The sequence below is a fragment of the Neodiprion pinetum genome, chromosome 6, assembly GCF_021155775.2.
Source record: "Neodiprion pinetum isolate iyNeoPine1 chromosome 6, iyNeoPine1.2, whole genome shotgun sequence".
NCBI classification, from domain to species: domain Eukaryota; kingdom Metazoa; phylum Arthropoda; class Insecta; order Hymenoptera; family Diprionidae; genus Neodiprion; species Neodiprion pinetum.
Genome location: NC_060237.1, coordinates 13,161,466 through 13,183,107, shown reverse-complemented (window position 1 = coordinate 13,183,107; position 21,642 = coordinate 13,161,466). Strand labels below are relative to the sequence as shown.

Here is a 21,642-nt window from a genome sequence, read left to right as displayed (position 1 = left end):
GTTAAGTACAACGACGAAAGGTATCAAGATTACGGTACATTCGATTGCGGACACTTGTGTCTGAAATTTCTAAGCGATAAGCTATATAAACATGACACGTAATTTAATAACGTCAGTCGAGCACTCGCAGTCATGGATGATTCGTTTACATTAACGATATCGGGAACGTCGTCGATTCTCGAAGCGCAATATTTTCCTCCGATCGAACTTGCTCTGAACAAAAATTATGTTCTCGGTCTCGTTGAACTGTCAACCTTCAATTCCATTCCCAACGTCGATGTCGGTCGCAATAAAATTTACGTAGCCGACAAGGTAGTCACTATATCCACTGGCAGCTACGAAATTGAGGATATTGAAAAGTATGTTCAAGACGCGTTAAAAAATACCGACATTGAAATTAGCATAAAGCCTAACAATAATACGTTACGCAGCGAAATCAAATGTAACCATATCGTAGATTTGGAACCTGAGGATTCTATTGGTCAGCTTCTCGGATTTACACCGCGCGTATTGGCAGCTAACCAAACTCACCATTCGGATATGCCTGTAACTATTCTCAAGGTCAACGCGTTGCAAGTCGAATGCAGCATTACAACGGGTGCCTACGTCAATGGACATAAAGTGCATACTATTCACGAATTTTTCCCTATCGTTCCACCGGGATATAAGATAGTGGAAGTACCGTCGCACGTCATTTACCTTCCGATCACCGTCAAGACCATAGATCACGTACAGCTTCGGTTAGTCGATCAAGACGGAGATCTGGTTAATTTTCGCGGAGAAGTTATAACTGTGAGACTGCACATCAAATCGCAATAAAAGATGGGTATTGTATGTAACAGATTGACCAAAAAGAGTTATATCAGTAAGTCAGCATGTCCCGATCAAGTCAGTCATCGATCGATTCCCGAACCGCTAACACGTCGAAACGTGGAGTTCCTGATAGCTCTGGGTCTAAAGCTGACACCTTTTGGAAAAGGAATTTCCGACAAATAAAACTGCGATTCTGCTGTTTCGTTGTATGCTACGTACCATGGAGGAGGAAATCTTGAGCATTCAAACACCTGTCGTCTTTGACGAATCAATCGCACACCAAGAAATACACGCACACAAACCGTACGCATCGTCAACTTTCAACAACAGCGATGAGATTCGAATCACCGTTCAGCATCAGGATTTATGCGTATTACCGAGCAAGAGTTCGCTGCATATCTCTGGAAAATTGCTCAAATCGGACGGCACCGCAGCAGCGATCACAACTTTGGTCAATAACGCCATCTGCCATTTGTTCGAAGATGTACGGTACGAACTCAACGCCGTAGAGATTGATAAATGTAAAAACGTTGGTCTGACCAGCCTGCTGAAAGGTTTCGCTTCGCTCAACCCTGGTCAAAGTTGGCTTATGGAAAATGCTGGATGGCTCGATGTTCAGGAAACGAAAAAATTAACTGATGCCGATGGTAACTTTGACGTAGTTATTCCCTTGAGCATGATATTGGGCTTCGCTGAAGACTATAGCAAGATCGTCGTTAACGCGAAACACGAGCTGATTCTTACAAGATCAAAAAGTGATTTGAATGCCATCGTTCAAAATCAAGACGAAGACTTCAGAATCGTGATCGATCAGGTGGAATGGTTAGTACCCTACGTGAAGCTCTCGGATCAACGAAAAATCGCACTATTGAATTTCATTGAGAAAGATACACCAGTCTCCATGAGCTTCCGCAGTTGGGAGTTGTACGAATATCCTTTGCTACCGGCAACCACGAAACACGTTTGAACTGTGAAAACGTCCACCCATTTGGAAAAACCGCGATTTGTCATGCTCGGTTTTCAAACGAATCGAAAAAACAAAGCCGGTAAAAATGCCAGTCATCTTGATCACTGTAACATTACTGACGTCAAGCTCTTCTTGAATTCCGAGTATTATCCGTACGGTAACCTGAACTTGGACATGAGTCACAATCGCTTTGCATTACTGTACGAGATGTACGCAAACTTTCAAGCCACCTATTACGGCAAAGAACCCGAGCCTCTGTTGACGAAGAGCGAATTTCTACAGTACGAACCTTTGATTTTCATCGACTGTTCGAAACAAAACGAGGCTCTGAAATCTGGACCGGTAGATATTCGTATCGAATTTGAGGCGAAGAATAACTTTCCCACCGGTACATCTGCCTACTGCTTGATTTTACATGATCGTATAATTGAATATAACCCGCTGAGTGGTGGGGTGAGAAAATTGGTATAAAAACCTTGAACGTTGTGACAATCGATTCAGTATTTTTTCACGATGGAGTTCATAGTCGACGTACAAGGATTCAGAAGACAGGGTTCCGGTTTTACACCAAAAGAGTTGGCAGTTGTGTCACTCGACGAAGAGGCCAACCCGTCAATTTTTCTCTTCGAACCTCCGACGATTGGAATTGTTTACGTGCTCCGTTCAAAAGCGACAATTTGTGGCTGTCACGGAATTATCATGGACTAACCTGGGAAGGTGGTGATTTACCTTTCAAGAAGCTCGACTTCACCATCGAATGTACGCCGCTGCGTGAGGCTTCAACAGTTTACGTAAAAGGTTTGGAGAAGAAAAGTTGGCTGCAGAAACTTCTGGGTGAAAAAGTTGAAGTCGTTGAAATGATGGATTTGAGTTGTCCGTCGTTGCAGAAGTTGAATGAAATGTCGGACACGAATTCAAACTGTACGCATCACGCTATATTACGTCCAAACTGTGCAGCCCAAAACGTATTGTTACTGCGAAATTTTTTACTCAAACACAAAAGACAATCGGTATCTCCTCGAACAGTTATTCATTCTCATTGTCTAAAGCATGGATGCGATACCGTTGAGTAAGAACACTCATACATTAGCATTACGAATTTCATGTAAAACTGTAATCTTGAGTTGTTTTTTTCAATAAAATATTTTGCATCGTCAATAACAACCGTTTATTCAGAACCTCTGTCCCGCTAGTTAAGAGTTTATTTCAGAACCTTCCAGAATTCAACGTCAAGACTCATCAGTCTTACACGACACATGCAAGTCAAAAGTTCATCAAAGTTCTGCAAATATCAGCGTTAAAGTCATGGCTGCTGAAACATACTCAAATATCGTCAAAACGATGGAGAACGCACGGGATCGAAATCGCAATCGCTGCTTTTCTCTGTTTCAGATCATTAGTGGACTAAAAGGTTAAAGAGAACAAAAAAAAAATGTATACGCATTTTTTTGTTTATTCAATAAAACATTTCATTTTTTTTTTGTTCATTCAATTTTTACATCGATCAATGTTAATTATTGTAATTGATTCTTCTATACATATATATATAATTGGAACAGTGGTGTAAGGAGACGCTGTACACGTTGTCCTGGTACGGTGTACAAGTTAGGCGAGAGCCGACGCATCTTTGAACTCGATTTGCCTTGGAACAGTGGTGTAAGGAGACGCTGTACTCGTTGTCCTGGTACGGTGTACAAGTTAGGCGAGAGCCGACGCATCTTTGAACTCGATTTGCCCATACTGGCCGCCCAGATATTGCAAGAGCAGCCGCTCCTCCTCCGTCGTCTGCACCAATTTCTGGAGGTCGATTCTGTACTAGACGCAATGAAGGGTCGCTATGAAGCGACGCAACACGAAAGGTCGCTTGCGAAAGCGACGCTATTATAAAAAGCGATTCTGTACCGGGTGCTATTTTGCGTCAGGCGTTACAAGCAAGCGGTTTCGCCGGCGCAATGGTTGCGTTCAAACCGTGGTTTGAACCTCCCGTTCTAAAGAAAGCCGTGAGCCTAGACTTGTCAGGCGGCGACATAATAGTTTTTACATGTTACATTGTATTTGCAGTTTTGTTGCATTGTATTGCATAAATAAACCAGTGATTTCGAAATTTGTGAAGAATCAACGTACAAAATGAAGTAAGTAAGGAAATAATATATGAGATTAATATTTATATGAAATTAATACATAAGTAATGAAATAATACATTTATATTAATATATAAGAGATCATAACCTTAATTATGATCTCTAGAAAAGTTTTGTTTCATTTTTCTGTGTGTTACTTCTGTTAGCTACATTTATTCACAAAATTGCTATTTAAAAAATCTGTTATAAGACGTTATAAGACTAGGCATATTTATAAGATGATAATGGCAGGTTTTATGATGTCACATTAATATGAACATGGATTTGTTACAGTCCTACTGAAGCAGCAAAACGTTCCCACAAGCATAACAGTAAGCAAAGGAAATATTTGATTGAATATATGAATAACCACAGAGAGTTTGCCGCAGGACGGCTTATAGGTGCTCAAGGAAAAGCAAAAGGAGACGAATTGTGGAAGGCACTGACGAGGGAATTGAACTCCTTAGGGTTTGAGAAAACCCAAATTCAGTGGCAGAAAGTGAGTAAACTTCGAAAACCTTTATTCCTTATAAAAACCTTGATTTTTTTAACACTGTTTATTTGCAGTTAGTGTAATTTACTTATAGATCAAACCATAATAGGTAAATTTTTTTATTCTCATTCACCAAGTTTCTACCAGAACTGAAATAAAAGTTTTAAAACGAGACTGAAAGTTTTGTGACGGTGGAAACTCTGTTTTTGAAGAACAGTTCTTATGGCATTTTTTAGGTTTGGAAGGATATAAAAAGTCGCGTCAGAGCCAAAGCTGTCAGTCTCAAAAATGCCCGCATTAAAACTGGAAATTTTCCTGTGGATAGTAATACACTATCCGAGGAAGATTTAATGATCCTCGGATTAATAGGACCTGCTGTAACAGAAGGGTGCAGGGTCCCTGATTCGATGCCTGAAGAGATGGTATGTAATGAGAACATGAAATACAAAAACTGCTTACAGAAGATATTCTTTTAGATAGATTATATACCGAGTACAAGACGAGATCAAAATTGTGGCAAATAATTTGAAAAATATGCGTGAATGAACGATAATAACTGATAGTGTTAAAGTAAGTTAAATTTAACGCTGAACAAAGGAACTCATTTATGTCGGATCAACTGCTCTAGCTCAGCCCCCATAAATGGTATACAAATTAATCCCTTCCATTTAAATGATTGAAAAGCCAAACATGTTTATTCATTTACATATTTCAGTCTGCAATTACACAACTGCGGGAAGCAGACGAGTCAGTTTTAAACGAGATACCGACTCATATATCAGTATTTGAAGAATACAATATAGTGTCGACAAACACCACAATTGGTAAGCGTATGTCCCGAGCAGCCACGTCTATTACTAACAATAATGATGTATGATATGATGTTGTGGCAACGTGTTTTATTCGTAGAATCAGACACGGCAATAGGACAGGAGGAGGAACACACCATCCAAGAAGCTGATGAATTGAAGAACCTTGCAGAACCTGAAACATTGGTAGAAGTTGTCTGCAGTGATGATGGCATAGCATCATCATCGCACACACTGTCACACCCATCATTACAGCAGACAACCCCAAAGATAAAAAAAGCCACACACCCTGTCAGAGCCGTTCGCAGGAAGAAAAACAAAAGAAGAGATGATGTCTTTAAGACGGTTGTAGAAATGCAACAAAAGCAGAACGAAATACTTGAGGTATTTCTGTTTAAACTGTATATGAATAAATCGATCTGCAAATTATTATGCCAGTGGAATTGTGCAAATATTTGTACTTATATGTTTTAGAGAATGTCACAGGCGATGGTAATGTCTGCAAATAACGAAGCCAAACGACTGGAGCTGGAGAAAGAGAAATTAGAAGTAAAGAGGCAGATGTGCCAGGCTCTAAATTCAATAGCGGTAGCGATGACAGGCTTCCATTAATCTCCATCATATCCTTATTAAAATTTTTTTTTTTTACATGAAACTTTGTGTATGATTTCTTACACACGGACGTGGTTTTGTTTTTAAGAATTTTTTCCTGTGACATGCTCAGAAATTGAGATGTAAAATAAAAACGCCGAATGAGTTCAGGTTAAATAAAGTTTTTAATTTTTTTGAACGCCCATCTTTTTTGGCAGGTTATGCACATTTTTTTGTTCGTTTTTTCTTAAATTCCGTAGGATTCGCATGGAAACCTTAAAACATAGTCAGCAGCAGAGTAAATCACAAAAGTTACTTTTCATAGCGAAAAATCGATGAAAGACAGTAGACTTTAAGGAAGCAATACAAATCTAAACTCACACGCTCTTTCTCATTCAAAAAAATTCAAATTATATACAATTTTCGTCACCTACAGGACATCTCAACGCTAGAGATATGGTATAAGATATATATCTATCAAGTCTCACCATAAACATACAGTAATGCTCAAAAGTATTTTGAGAATATAAAATTCGTTATCACTTTGATCGATCGTTTCTCTTACTTTTCTTTATTTCAACTTTATTTTCGAGTAATCGAGAGATCATTTTTAACAACTATATAGAACATCGAATTTGTTTCAACAAATCATATTATTGATTTTTGTAGTTTATTCTTGCATGTGATTAACTCAATTACTGTGTTTGTCAAAATACTTTTGGGCGCTACTGTATTTCATATGATTTTCCGGATTTTTCACGAAGTCACATATACACCGCCAACTACAAGTGCATAAAGTTGTCTCGGATAAGTTGCTGTTGTACACGGCGTCCCTCAGCAAGGCGTGCTCTTCCTTCAAGAGGTTCAGCAATATAAGGTCCGGGTGCTGGCATAGCATTAGCCTGTGCGACATCTTCCTCGGCGATCTCTTCAAATGGTATTCGATAATGCAAACGCATATTATGCAACATGGCACAAGCATTGATTATTCTTCCCGCCATATCAGGCTCGTACATTAATAAACGTTGCTGAAGTAGAAAAAAATATAAAATGACAATGAGAATAATTCGCTCTAAATTGAGTTTATAACTGTTGACTATTCTGACCACAAACTCACATGTGACAAGCATCTCCATACCGATTTGAGTGCACCAAAACATCGCTCTATAACTGAGCGGGCACTACAATGTGCAGCGGTATATACATACTCAGGTGATCCATTTGGAGCATTCGGTATTGGTGTCAAGAGCCATGGTTCCAAAGGATAGCCTGAATCACCTAAGTAGTAAGATAGGTAGATGAAATTGGGAATATATAACTAGTGAGAAGGAAAGAATAAAATTGACATTCCGATTCCGGAATTACTAACCCAACAACCATGTTTGCCTCTCGCCTTGCCTGTGACACAGCTCCATAAGATTGCGCACAGGTGACTGCATCCAAATTGCAGCATCATGACGAGATCCTGGAAATCTGGCGCTCACATTTAAAATACGGAGTTCTGGATCACAAATCTAAAAACAGCATTTTCATTTCAATGGATTCATTATCGACAGTGAAATGTATTTTGCATTATTGTTTATGGATAGTATCAAGAAAATAATGATAATCAAAAGTACCCATTTATTTACATATTCGAGTGATTACCTGGTAGTGAACTCATGCGTTATGTATGATAATATACCTACATTAATTCTATCATGCATTACACTTGTACTTCAATTTCAGCTAACCATTTGAACATTCATAGAATGATAACCATGGTGATTCACAAAAGCTTCCTCATTCTCTTTAGGAGCAACGATTCCGACATGAGTGCAGTCTATTGCGCCAATTGCTCCAGGGAATGGTTGTGGAGCATTAGCAAATTTTATTTTAGCTGCCTCTCTTTGCTCCGGAGTGGCAGGGAATTTAATCCATCGGCGAAGCATATGGTCGTTGATAGCAACGGACACTGATCTGATACACCGGCTGACTGCAGTCTGACTCAAAGCCAATGCAAAATCCTGTCCTATTGCTCTTTGATAAGAACCAACTGCATAAAACCGAATGGCGCAAAGAACCTGTAGGAAGATAAAGAAAGGATCATTAATTGTGAAATTCTTTTGTGATAAGTGCACAGAATGCGCGTATGATAACATTTGCTTGTAACTCAATCGACATACTTTCAGATTATATACTTACTTGAGTTTCCACTGAAAGACCATTTGGGCGTTCACGTTGCAGATGTGGTCTCAGTTCTGTCACGAGGTCCCTCACTAAATCTTTTGAAACTCTGAACAAATTTTTGAACTGAATATCTGGTAAATTGAATACATTCAGCTCATCGCGCAACCTCTTGCGGGTGATTCGTAACTGTAATATTTCTTCGTCCTCTTCTTCAAAATCTGCTATATCGACGAGTAACATTACCATAGCCATCTAAAAATTCAATATTTGATACATGATCTATGGAAAGAAATAGAAACAGCACTTCACTGCTGTTAAGCATACCACTATTAATGCAGAATTCGCAGCACCTTATATTAATTGCCGTACACTCGACATCATTCAAATATTATATGTGTACTAAAGCCAGACACTTTAAGGGAATGTGAAACCCTATCCCCTCCTCAAATCTTAGATGCAGATTTTTTCAAAAGAGTGATGAGTTTTTGGGAATAAGAAAAATATTGGCTCACGTAAAATTTATAAACGTAGTCCGTAACATTTTGCTTTTTTCCAAAATATTAGAGCACCCATAAATAAATTTTTAAATATTTTTTGATATCGGCCGTCGGTGTTTCACATACTCTCAAGAAGAGGTCCAATTAAGTCCCTCCTCTGCCTTTTCGCAGCGATTAGCGCGAGGGAAATGGAGCAAAAAATTCATAACATATTTTTCCCTTAAATGAATGACTAGAAGCATTTAAAATAGTGAAGGCTTCTGCATCTAGCAATTAGACAAACAGCCCAACGATTTTAGTTTCCAATCCGTCAAACGATCTTTCAGAAAAATCTGTTAGTATTAGTTTGAGGTTATGTCGTACTGACGCCTCGCTGTAATCGTTTCCCCCTGTGTTCTTGAGCTAATTACTCATTTACAAGTGTATCGTAATTTCTTTTTACATCGTCCTCGTTGTATAATTTACACACATATATGTATATGATGCGCATCTTTTATTTAATAAAATTTTTGGTTTGCTTAGTTCTTAAAGTATATGGCGTAAATCGTATGTGCAGTGTACTTACATTTTAACACTCCGTTCACAAATATTTAACAATACAAAAGATAATGTAGCGCGAAACACGAAAGTACGGGACTCTAACCTCACTATAACACACTTTCCACAAGTAATTCAATAATAAGATACGTCACATGTTACATTTTACCTCACCTTACAACGCAATGAAAGACGCAATCCCGATTGCACGGGATCGACAGCCTGCACAATATTCTGACGCTAAATATCGTCACTGACGCAGTTACTGCGCCAATTTGAGATGGTACAGAATCGCGTCGTACGCAATATATAACGCTTCCGACGCTATGTCGACTTTGCGTCGGACGCTATTCGATTGCGCCTAGTACAGAATCGACCTCCTGGTACTGAGTCTCGTCCTCGTTGAGCAATCGCACAATCCGTGCCGGTAAGAATATGCTGAATTCGTCGTTCAGATCTGTGACGATACGCTGCCCAAACCTCGTTTGAACTCGTCGAATATTGGTGACTTTGTATATTTTGAAAATTTCCAGGTCGGTCAATTTCTTTGTCGGTAGAAATTCGGCCATGCTTGCCACTTTGTTCAATTTTGTGAAATCCATTTTTTTAATGTTCGACAGTTACGTGTTTTTTGATAAATTTAGAATTGCAAACTTTTTTGTCACTGTGCTTAGTTCTGATTTCTGATTCACAATGGTTTTCAAGTCGTGAATATTTTTTAGGAACAGATCGATTCGTTGTTTTAGTTCTGCTTTACTTGGAGTTCTCTTCATGAGAGCTGAAGGTGCAAGACTGTCTTTCGGGCCTGAATTTCAGCCTTTTATATCCGTATTCCTTGATGGAAAATATTATTTTTCGTCTGAGGCAAACTATTAGCGCGAAATCTAATTGCGATGTCGCCATCCGGTCGATTAACGTAAAAGAATGTATTCGAAGTACGTGGAAAATATTATTTTTCGCCTGGAGCAAACTATTGGCTTACAATAAATTCTATTAATATTTTTTTCGAATGTGACATTTTCGCTCTGGGGTGAACTTTTAGCGTGAAAGTTTACGGATCGTCATCGGCATTCCCTGTCTATCTAATTGCGATGTCACCATCCGGTCGATTAACGTAAAAGAATGTATTCGAAGTACGTGGAAAATATTATTTTTCGCCTGGAGCAAACTATTGGCTTACAATAAATTCTATTAATATTTTTTTCGAATGTGACATTTTCGCTCTGGGGTAAACTTTTAGCGTGAAAGTTTACGGATCGTCATCGGCATTCCCTGTCTATCTAATTGCGATGTCACCATCCGGTCGATTAACGTAAAAGAATTTATTCGAAGTACGTGGAAAATATTATTTTTCGCCTGGGGCAAACTATTGGTTATATATCAAAAAAAATCATGGCCGCCGTCAAAATGGCCGCCATCACAAAATCAAAATTGCCGCCATCAAAAATGGCCGCCGTCAAAATGGCCGCCATCACAAAATCAAAATTGCCGCCATCGAAAAAATCAAAATGGCCGCCATCAAAAATGGCCGCCATCACAAAACACAAAATCAAAATTGCCGCTATCGAAAAAATCAAAATGGCCTCCATCAAAAATGGTCGCCGTCAAAATGGCCACCATCACAAAATCAAAATTGCCGCCATCGAAAAAATCAAAATGGCCGCCATCAAAAATGGCCGCCGTCAAAATGGCCGTCATCATAAAATCAAAATTGCCGCCATCGAAAAAATCAAAATGGCCTCCGTCAAAATGGCCGCCATCACAAAATCAAAATTGCCGCCATCGAAAAAATCAAAATGGCTGCCATCAAAAAAATCAAAAATGGCTGCCGTCGAAATGACCGCTATTTTCAAAAATGACCGCCGTGGGCACATCAGCCGGTAACGTCACATGGTTACGTCACCTGGTTATGTATTCGAAGTACGTGGAAAATATTATTTTTCGCCTGGGGCAAACTATAGGCGGACTGGTCGGCTTGGTCGGTAAAGAAGGTGTTTCTATCCAGAACTGGCCTTGCTCATCTACTCAGTCCTTCGATAAGACGGTTCGTGAAGAGAAAACCGTCTTCTATTGGATAGTCAACGACTTAGTAGATGTTAGGGTCGGTTCAGCTCCAGGCTGATAAGTATCGTCGACGGGAGGCTTTGTTGTGTTTTTGAGGCACAGCCCTGTACGCCGCCTAACGATGCATCCGAGCGGTAGAAGCATTCGTTCGTGGTTCGGCTCCTGGCCGATAAGTCTCAAATAGTTGGAGGTGCTGTTTGTGCATCACGCACGACCCTGTTTGACAACTAGATAGGCATCCATCGGGAGTGGTTTCAGCGGTATTCGTTCGTCTGTAGTCGGTTGTGGTCGATGTTGAGCTGGTACGTGACCCCTGTCAGGCAGTGTCCTGGTATCTTGATGCAAAGGTCTCGCGGATGGTTCTCGTAGAGCATTACAGAATTAGAAAATAGCATACAATTAGCTTAGTAAAGAGAATTCAACTTAAAGATAATTAGTCGTTCATTTTTGGAGTATTGGCCTCAGACGTGCTTTCGTTATTTTTAGCGATATCTGCACCAAGGGAAATGCGATAATTAAACAAAGTGACGGGGTACGAAATACCACGTCACAATATATTGTTACAAAGGGTGAAATCACCCGTTTTGTCCCCTATTAAATGATCTAGTAGTCATCATAGATAAAAGACGTTTATAAACCTCTTATGTCTTTAAAAAGAATAAGGTTGCTGCGTCAACCGATATTATTGTAAAAACAGTCAGTCTCTAGACTTTAAAAAGAGAGCTTGTGTTAAAATACATCCATTTTCTTTCTAATATTCCTTGTTCGTGAGACTTCTTTGGCTCGGCGTTCGCTTAAATCGCACAGAGAACTCTTTGATTCTCTTAGATCTTTCGTAATTTCCCCCCGTTGTAACATTGGTGTCAGAAGTGGGATAATCAAGAGCGCGTTATTAGTTATTTCAGTCGGGTTTTGTCTAAACCGGAACGCAATTATTGTGTTACCCGTAGAGAATTATTGGCGATGGTAAAATCTATTTGCCATTTCCATCATTATCTTTATGGAAGGAAATTTTTGATTCGAACAGATAATGCTTCCTTAACTTGGCTTCTTTCGTTCAAATCACCTGAAGGCCAAGTAGCTCGATGGTTGGAGAGGTTAGGTCAATATGACTTCGAAATTAAACACCGTCCCGGAGTTCTGCATGGTAATGCTGATGCACTTTCTCGTCGTCCGTGCGGGGACGATTGCAAACAGTGCTCTCGTTTAAATAAACAGCTAGATTCCTCGCTTAACGTTCGTCAAATTTTTCTCGTTGAAAATAAAGAAGACTGGATCATCGCCCAGGGGAAAGATTCAGATCTCCTCCTAGTTCGGAATTGGAAATCCACAGGAGTCAGGCCTCAGTGGGAAGAAATATCTTCTATGAGTCAGTCTTTGAAAATTTACTGGGCGCAGTAGGACTCCTTGTTTCTCCTCGATCAGTTGCTTTATAGGAAATGGGAATCACCTGACTCCAGGTCGGTTCGTTGGCAGCTTCTGGTTCCTAGAGAAAAGATAACCGAGATTTTGTCAAGCTTTCATGATTCACCTGTCGGTGGCCATTTCGCTTCTAATAAGACTTTAGGTAGGATCAGAGAAAGGTATTTTTGGGCTCACTGCCGAGCTGACGTTGAAAATTGGTGTAGAACTTGCACGGTTTGTTTAGCCAAGAAGGGACCTCGTGAAAAAGGGAAGAGCTCTCTTCAAATATATAACGTAGGAGCTCCATTTGAAAGAGTCGCAATGGATATCCTAGGCCCTCTTCCTCTTTCTAGGTCAGGAAATCGGTATGCCCTGGTGATAGCAGATTATTTTACAAAGTGGTTAGAAGTAGTCCCAATTCCGAATCAAGAAGCTAGCACCGTTGCTCGAGCTTTCGTTCGAGAATTCGTCTGTCGTTACGGAGCTCCTCTTGAATTACACACAGATCAGGGTCGAAATTTTGAGTCGAATTTGATGAAGGAGTTCCTTCAAATTTTAGGGATTAGAAAAACTCGTACCACCGCTTTGCATCCGCAGTCTAATGGAATGGTAGAAAGATTGAATAGGACGCTTCTTCGTTATCTTTCTTCTTTCGTTGATCGGGATCAGAAAGATTGGGATGAGTGGATTCCCTTATTTCTTTTATCATATCGCTCTGCAATTCACGACACTACCGGTTTTTCTCCAGCTATGATGTTGACAGGTCGGGATCTTCGACTTCCGTCAGATTTAGAAAAGGGTGTCAATCCTTCCGTGGCTTCGTCCCAGGTGTATTTTAATTCCGTTTTCCGTCAAAAATTGGACGAGGTTCATGAATTTGCTAGGGAAAGAATTCGTATGGTCTCCGATAAGACTAAGGATCGTTATGATATTAGAGCTAGAAATTTAAAATTTGAGAAGGGAGATTCAGTTTGGTTATTTCAACCTCGTCGGCAACAAGGGCGTTGTCCCAAACTCCAAAGTAATTGGGAAGGTCCTTATTTTATTGTTGATCGGATTAACGACGTTGTTTTTAGAATTAGACGTTCCCCTCGTTCGAAATCTAAAGTCGTTCATCTGGATCGCTTAGCTCCTTATCAGTCAAGAGCATCGTTTCAGTAGCTCTCTGAAGGTTAGAAAGTTCGTTGACAGGTCAAGGTTAGTTCGATGTTGTTCGATTCGAGAAATTTTGATAAATCGATTTCTTTGGCTTGAAGAGTGTTTCGGTTCTGCGCTTGATTGAAGTAGTGAGCATTTGGTCGATTCTTTCTTATTTTTCTAATCCATATGTCAGTTTTTGTGAGTACTTTTCAGGTTACTTGACACAGCCTTTTCCCATCCAATCTTTTCCCGATTCCTGAGGATGACTGGTGGTCTTATTTTGAAGAAGGATGCAGAAATGATTCAGATAAGATCGTTTCTTTTCTTTTGAATACATATTTCATTTATTTTATTCGTGTATTCTCCCGAATTCACTTAGTGAATTTGAATTGTCATACCATCAGTCACATTTGTCCTTCCAAAACTCTAGGGTGAGCTGTTTCTTAAGAAGATTAGGATCAGTCACCCATCTATTCCCCTCTTTCCTGTGAAAAGGAGTCTGTTTCTATCCTGTTTGGTCCTGGAATTTTTGGTTCTCGCCTCGATGTTTTCACCCGAACCTGTTTCGTTTGGACAATCCTTCATGAAGAGGATTGGATTTCTTTTTGACATCGATCTCGACCGTTGCTGTTAACTTCGAATTCATGAAGCCACATAACACTCAATAACACTAACCTTTATAAAACATGGCACATAAATTTTTGAGATTATTTAATGCTTAACTATCTGCTCAAGGTTTTCTGTGGTTTACCTTGAGACTGTGGGCAAATGCCAGATAGTAAAAAAGGGAGTTCTTAAATTTTTAGAGCCACAGCTCCAACTCACCTTCGAGCACTGACTGCTAGATCACATTTTTTTTGTAATTGTTTATCTTTTCCGAGTCGGGTCGACTCTTTTCCTCGAGGGGGAGTAATGTTACAAAGGGTGAAATCACCCGTTTTGTCCCCTATTAAATGATCTAGTAGTCATCATAGATAAAAGACGTTTATAAACCTCTTATGTCTTTAAAAAGAATAAGGTTGCTGCGTCAACCGATATTATTGTAAAAACAGTCAGTCTCTAGACTTTAAAAAGAGAGCTTGTGTTAAAATACATCCATTTTCTTTCTAATATTCCTTGTTCGTGAGACTTCTTTGGCTCGGCGTTCGCTTAAATCGCACAGAGAACTCTTTGATTCTCTTAGATCTTTCGTAATTTCCCCCCGTTGTAACAATATATATATATATATATATGTATATATACAATACAATATATTGTATACATATACATTACATATACAGCGCGCAGGGTGCTTCGCGTGCCCACTCCCATTTTTGGCTTTGGATAGGAGAGAAGAGGGAAAGCGGTAAGAGGTCAGATTTTTGTATTTATGGAGATGTATATGAGATATTCCATGCCAACTGAGAGGACATTTTCCCTGACCCCCGCCAATTTGCTTTATTATTTTCTATATGATTCTACAACCTAAAAAAAGCACTCGCCATCTCTTCAGATTTTTCGTTCCAACCACGCTCTTTCAAAAAATGCTACAAACCCTTTTATGGTCCTAAAAAAAGACGCGATATCTTATTTCTTCACAAAAATTTACATAATTTTTGCGTCTCAGAACAAACATTTTGAGCCATAGTTCAGAGTAGAGAATTGATTTTTTGTATTTTTCAAATATTTTTTCAAAGGAATAATTCTTCTTATTTTGTATGTATACAGATTGTAAATTTGCTTCATTATTTTTCATATGATTCTGCAACCTAAAAAGAGTATTCAGCATTTTTTCTTAGATTTTTCGTCCCAACCATCCTTTTTTAAAAAATGTTACAAACATAACATATGTTTTGTATACATACATAATGAGGAAAATTATTCCTCTAAAAAAATATATAAAAAATACAAAAAGTCAATTCTCCACTCCGAACTATGGCTCAAAATATTTGTTTTGGGACCTGGAAATTATTTTAATTCTTGTAAAAAAATACAAAATGGCGTTTTTCTTAGGACCATAAAAGCGTTTGTAACATTTTTTAAAAAAGAATGGTTGCGACGAAAAATCTGAAAAAAAAATGGGCAGCGCTTTCTTTAGGTTGTAGAATCATATAAATAATAATTAAGCAAATTGGCGGGGGTCAGGGAAAATGTCCTCTCAGTTGGCATAGAATACCTTATATATAATACGGGTGAAGTGTTGAATTCCTGATTCCTAGATGGCTGTATATATAGAACGTGAAGGGTCAAGTCTTCATAGGTGTTGCGGTATTCTATGTGTGGGGTGGAGGTTAAAATCTTCACAGACATATACGTAAAGTGAAGGGTTGAATCTTTATAGCTATAAGGGCATATACGTAGGGTGGAGGGTTAAGTCTTCACAGATATAATGGTATACCGGGATAATCTCTAGAAACTATACAGTCAATGCGCATGCGCGAGTTTGATCGGCTACTCGGGCAGGCTAGTCACTCCAAATTTCAGCTGTCAAACGTTGTTTCTGGCGGCAAGTAGTTCATACGAAATTTTGAGGTTAGAAACTCAAACAGTCGAGATAGAGACTCGGAAAGCATTTGTAATGAGTCGGAAAGTTGATTCTTCAAAGAACGGTGGAAACTTGATGCTAATGCTTTTTAAAAATTGGCTTTATTCGACTGAAATGAAAAATCTGTTTAAATGTTGAGTGCTTGGAAGAAACGCATCATGTAGGTGGGAACACTTCATTTGATCACTATTATTATTTCGTACATTAGAAATAACAATGCAATTTTTCTCTATCAACAGGCAATACAGCCAAAATAATTACATCTCGAATATTTACTGTTATCTGCTTAATCAATTTATCACACGTCCAAAGATCATCGCTACTCTCAAGCAACTGAGCAACTTTCTCACTCTCTTGTGATTTCGGGCGATGATATTGAATTTTATCACTTTTGAAAATGACATATCAAACCGAGCATTCGAGAAATTTAAATATCTCACTATCTGTAATGTAACTGGGAATCTTTTTTCTCTTGAAAATAGTTCAACTAAATTTAAAAATAGCCGATAGTCAATGTATTTTTTCCGGTCAATAAATTATTGATATTACTATCAAAAATTTTCCAATATTATCAGAGTTTATTTCGCAAATTTTCAATGATGTTCGATTAAATAAATGAAGGGAACCTAATACTCAAATTGAAAATTCAAGTTATATTAGATTTATTAAAAGGATTTCTGTATTTCATGTTGGTGCGGTTCGAAACAAAGAAAATCTGATCGGAAGCGTAAGACTCAGGAACGTGGATCATATCCTGAGAAACAAGTTGAAAATCAACTAAAATAATAAATAATTAGACGATTTTGCACAGTCCATTCAATTTATTTGTATTTCGTGAGAAAAAAAAAAGTATCGCGCGGGGCTTGAAACCGGGACCGCCAGAGTCGGAACTGTGAACCTTGCCCACTGGGCTGCGCTAGCTTGGTCGAAAATTACATTACTTTACCGGTATAATAGGTACGAGTTAAATTTCCGAAGGATTTTTCTCGAAAACAAGAAGCCGTTGAAAAAAATCCCTGTACTCAGGTACTCAGGGTGGGTCCCTCTACAACATATCTGAGACCCATCAAAATCCGTGAGTGACAACCTGTAAGGTCCCCTTGTAAGTGTGCAAAAGTCAGAGGAAACAATTTCATTTTTTAGATATCAAGGGGGAGGTAGTGCAAAGCTCAATTCAAGTTTGTGGGGTCCTAACCCTTGTGGGTTTTCCGCCATCTTGAAAAAGGGCTGCGAATCGTTATCACGCTCTATCGGGCAAACTATTCACCGCACGAAAAATTCGTTACGACATTTGGCATCGCAAATTGAATTCTCTACAACTTTGATTCCATAATTTTTAGTCGTAGAATTAAAAATAACAAAGATATCACCAAAAACTGATTAAAATTTGAGATCGAATTATCTTTAAGGGGTTATAATTTTTTTCTGATCATTTTACAGCAAAATTACCTCAGAGCATTTTTGTAGAGAAGTTTTCGAGGAATCATTTCCACTATTAACATTTCACGATTTTTTCATTTATAAGGGTTCTACAGCGCTGCGAAATGAACAGTATTCTCTAATACTCGTAAGTATACATAAAAATGAATGATCACACATAATTTTCTCTCATTTTTCCATTATTGTTATGAAAAGCATTGCTATTATTGATCTTGCACTGTTGTTGATAACTATTTATTGACTCTTTTCCCCACCACCCACGAGGTAGAGTACAGAGGCGTGTTTTTTTTTTTTACGTGGTATCCCTATTAGGCATACTCCACAGACGTTTCCTAGTTGACATTATAATAATCATTCAAAAATTTATTGCGTTCTCGGTCTTTTTGATGGGCCAGGCTGCAGCTCAGAATCTAGTTGAGCACTGTCATTAAACTGTTGAGGAAGAATTAGAGAATGAAATAGGATCATCGATGGCAATTCATCCTCAATATCATTCTCTTTTATCACCTTCGAAATATCCATTATGTTAGTGCAGGTCTCACCAGAATAATTGAGACAAACCGCAGAACATTTGAGGCCTGCCTTCCGACACCCACACATTGCACCACAGTTTCCCTTGTATCGGCAACATATTAACTTAAGAAGCTCAGGAGGTGCTGGAGGTATTGCACTCGAAACTGGCAATAATATTCGCCCATTCTTTTTCCAGCCCTAGTTTTCAGGGTCGTTGTAACTTCCGAGCCACGACTGGACCTGACGGTGGACTCGGAGGCTGTGCAAGCGGGCAGTGTCTTGTGTTCAAGGAATTGAGAACAAATTGAGTCTGTTCTTTGTCATTGATTTGACGAATCTCCATGAATTCTCAGGATGTGACACGACTTCAGCAGCTTATAGCATGGGTAAAATAAAATTTCTCACAACCCTGGAAAAACGTCCCGAGTTAGCTAGTGGAACAGCATCATTTCTCAATGAAAAAGTCGACCTCACTTTGCTCACTGTCGTTGGCGTACATCTCTCTATATAGTGGCAATAAAGATGATGATTTCTCTCAACAGTCTGAGATAGAAACGATTCGCCAAGTCAGTGACAAAGAACACACTCAATTTGTCCACACTTCCTCCAACACAAGACACTGCCCCCTTGCGCAGCCTCCGAGTCCACCATCAGGTCCAGTCGTGGCTCGGAAATTACAACGACCCTGAAAACTGGGGCTGGAAAAAGAATGGGCGAATATTATTACCAGTTTCGAGTGCAAACCTCCAGCACCTCCTGAGCTTCTTGAGTTAATATGTTGCCGATACAAGGGAAACTGTGGTGCAATGTGTGGGTGTCGGAAGGCAGGCCTCAAATGTTCTGCGGTTTGTCTCAATTGTTCTGGTGAGACCTGCACTAATATAATGGATATTTCGAAGGTGATAGAAGAGAATGATATTGAGGATGAATTGCTATCGATGATCCTATTTCATTCTCCAATTCTTCCTCAACAGTTTGATGAAAGTGCTCAACTAGATTCTGAGCCGCAGTCTGGCCCATCAAAAAGACCGAGAACGCAATAAATTTTTGAATGATTATTATAATGTCAACTAGGAAACGTCTGTGGAGTATGCCTAATAGGGATACCACGTAAAAAAAAAAAAACACGCCTCTGTACTCTACCTCGTGGGTGGTGGGGAAAAGAGTCAATAAATAGTTATCAACAACAGTGCAAGATCAATAATAGCAATGCTTTTCATAACAATAATGGAAAAATGAGAGAAAATTATGTGTGATCATTCATTTTTATGTATACTTACGAGTATTAGAGAATACTGTTCATTTCGCAGCGCTGTGAAACCCTTATAAATAAACAAATGGCAAAATGATAATAGTGGAAATGATTCCTCGAAAACTCCTCTACAAAAATGCTCTGAGGTAATTTTGCTGTAAAATGATCGGAAAAAAAAATTATAATCCCTTAAAGATAATTCGTTCTCAAATTTTAATCAGTTTTTGTGAATAACTTTGTTATTTTTAATTCTACGACAAAAAGTTAGAGAATCAAAGTTGTAGAGAATTCAATTTGTGACGTCAAATGTTGTAACGAATTTTTTGCGCGGTGAATAGTTTGCCCGATAGAGCGTGATAACAATTCGCAACCCTTTTTCAAGATGGCGAAAAACCCACAAGGGTTAGGACCCCACAAACTTGGAATCAGCTTTGCACTACCTCCCTCTTGATACCTAAAAAATAAAATTGAGTCCTCTGACTTTTGCACACTTAGCCCCAACAAATGTAACATTTCAATGGACTATTGGTGTTATGGCCAGGGTGCAAATCCGCTGATGTTGATTCCGATGATGTTCATTTGCAAGGTGCTAATTCATTGATATTGATCTTAATGGAGTCAATGTTCTGGTTTTCATTCTGATATTGTGATTCGTAGAGTGTAGAATCGTTGGCGTTGATTTTTATGGTGTCATAATTCTCTAGTTGTCCATACTCTAGTCTTATCCTAACAGTGTCAGGTTTCGGGTGTGACTTATACGTTGTGAAACATCGGTGTCAATACCACGGTCTTACATACAGGTCTTACATCGAAGGTGGTGGGGGGTGGTCAGTTCACTCCCGAAACAAAAGTACAACTTATGGCCACAAGAGCGGCGCTACGAGTTATTCATAAGCTTATTATTATTATTTGGCGGAACCCTAACTAATCTTTTTGATACTCATACACAGATAACCTTACGTTCTAATGTCACTCATATGCCTATGAATAACTGACAGCGTCGCGTAGTGGCCAGTAGTGGTAAAACAAATATGGACAATAACGCGGCTACCCCCACCACTCAAACTTTAGTTCATTGCAAGACCTGTACGTCAGACCGTGGTCAATACTTCACCCAAAGGTGTTACTGCAATCGATGTTACTTAGCACCACTAATCCTCCAGCACTGTTTGCTAAGACCAAAAACAAGGAGGACTTTTCGGCACTACGCGTGCTTTTAAAATGGTGTTGATATCAATACCAAATTTTTGACAGTGTACGATTGCTACGTCGGCATAATATAATTGTGACTTCTCTCTTCTATAAATTACACGGTTTTGCGATGTAACTCGTATGTAACTATAATATGCAATTCATTCGAAACTGCGAAATCATATGTGGCTAACATTTCAAGGCCAAAGCACATGAAATTGCAGAGCCCACAGGCAGATTGCAGTGTTTAGTCGAGCAATATGATTTCTGCATTCCGCCCACGGCTTGTGGATTTTTAATTCACATGAAAATCCATGAGGCATACTATATGGCATAACAAACCAAAGGCGCACGTGATTTTACATTTTTGACTACCTACAATTCAAAATAAGATATACATATTAACATACAGGTGGGTACTTTCATTATTCAATAATTAATGTACGTAAAATTAAATACTGGGCATGGATACCAGTATTTCGTCTTTTGTAGATACAAATTTGAATCGTGAGCAGTGTAACATCTTGAGGTTAGGCGGATTTTTCCTGAATTATTTCTTTGATTGATATTTATCGCACGAATAATTTATTATAGCATCCTTACAATACATCAGTTATGTGATACTTTCCAATATATTCCATCTGAATATTCAGATCTTGCTTTAGGGATGAAGACCATATTAACATGGACAACGACCATACGTATTACTGCCGACGAAGCAATTTATTGATTATTGATTTGAGGAATTCTGAAGGCTGTTAAAAACAAGAAAATGTGGAACCTGAAGTGATACTGCAAAATCAAGAAGAGCAAGGTTTTGATGAAATTTTGATTTATGCGGTTGAAAACTATCCGCATCTGTCGGACACAACTACAAAGACTGCCGAGATGCTGATGAAAAGTAGCACTTCTGGGTAGAGATGATCGAAATTTTGAAAGCGACTCATCGCTATTAGTCTTGTTTGCCAATGAAATATTCATCTATGAGCAACCTTGCTCACTCTAAATTGAGGTCGATTATTAAATGAGAATAACAGATTTCTCTGCAGACATTCACAATATGATTTGCACCTCTGCCACCTTCTTTGTGATCCACAATTTTTATCAATTTTTACAAC

The 21,642-nt window shown here is 38.8% G+C and overlaps 3 protein-coding genes across 5 annotated transcripts in view; 1 reads left to right on the top strand and 2 right to left on the bottom strand.

The window, feature by feature from the left end:
* LOC124221964 (dipeptidase 1) overlaps window positions 1–21,642 on the bottom strand; it is a 1,639,756-nt gene that overhangs the window by 390,107 nt on the left and 1,228,007 nt on the right. The gene's annotated exons all lie outside the window — the stretch shown is intronic.
* Window positions 3,879–5,814, top strand: LOC138191117 (uncharacterized). The gene is made up of 6 exons (XM_069137076.1): window positions 3,879–3,912; window positions 4,195–4,399; window positions 4,630–4,815; window positions 5,109–5,217; window positions 5,303–5,586; window positions 5,677–5,814. The coding sequence occupies exons 1-6, from the start codon at window positions 3,908–3,910 to the stop codon at window positions 5,812–5,814; spliced, it is 927 nt and encodes a 308-aa protein (XP_068993177.1). The 5' UTR covers window positions 3,879–3,907.
* Window positions 5,960–8,847, bottom strand: LOC124221965 (putative nuclease HARBI1). Its single transcript, XM_069137187.1, has 6 exons — window positions 8,823–8,847; window positions 7,978–8,214; window positions 7,527–7,856; window positions 7,163–7,307; window positions 6,911–7,071; window positions 5,960–6,821 (listed from the first exon to the last, which is right to left on the bottom strand). The coding sequence occupies exons 2-6, from the start codon at window positions 8,212–8,214 to the stop codon at window positions 6,576–6,578; spliced, it is 1,119 nt and encodes a 372-aa protein (XP_068993288.1). The 5' UTR covers window positions 8,823–8,847; the 3' UTR covers window positions 5,960–6,575.

Bases quoted from the DNA above. Each gene is read 5' to 3' on its own strand.
- LOC138191117 (XM_069137076.1), top strand. The intron at 5,218-5,302 runs GTAAGCGTATGT...TTTTATTCGTAG, and splicing joins GTCGACAAACACCACAATTG to AATCAGACACGGCAATAGGA. The intron at 5,587-5,676 runs GTATTTCTGTTT...TATATGTTTTAG, and splicing joins AGCAGAACGAAATACTTGAG to AGAATGTCACAGGCGATGGT.
- LOC124221965 (XM_069137187.1), bottom strand. From the start codon at position 8,214: ATGGCTATGGTAATGTTACTCGTCGATATAGCAGATTTTGAAGAAGAG. The intron at 7,857-7,977 runs GTAAGTATATAA...ATCTTCCTACAG, and splicing joins GTCTTTCAGTGGAAACTCAA to GTTCTTTGCGCCATTCGGTT. The intron at 7,308-7,526 runs GTTAGCTGAAAT...TGCTGTTTTTAG, and splicing joins ATTCTATGAATGTTCAAATG to ATTTGTGATCCAGAACTCCG.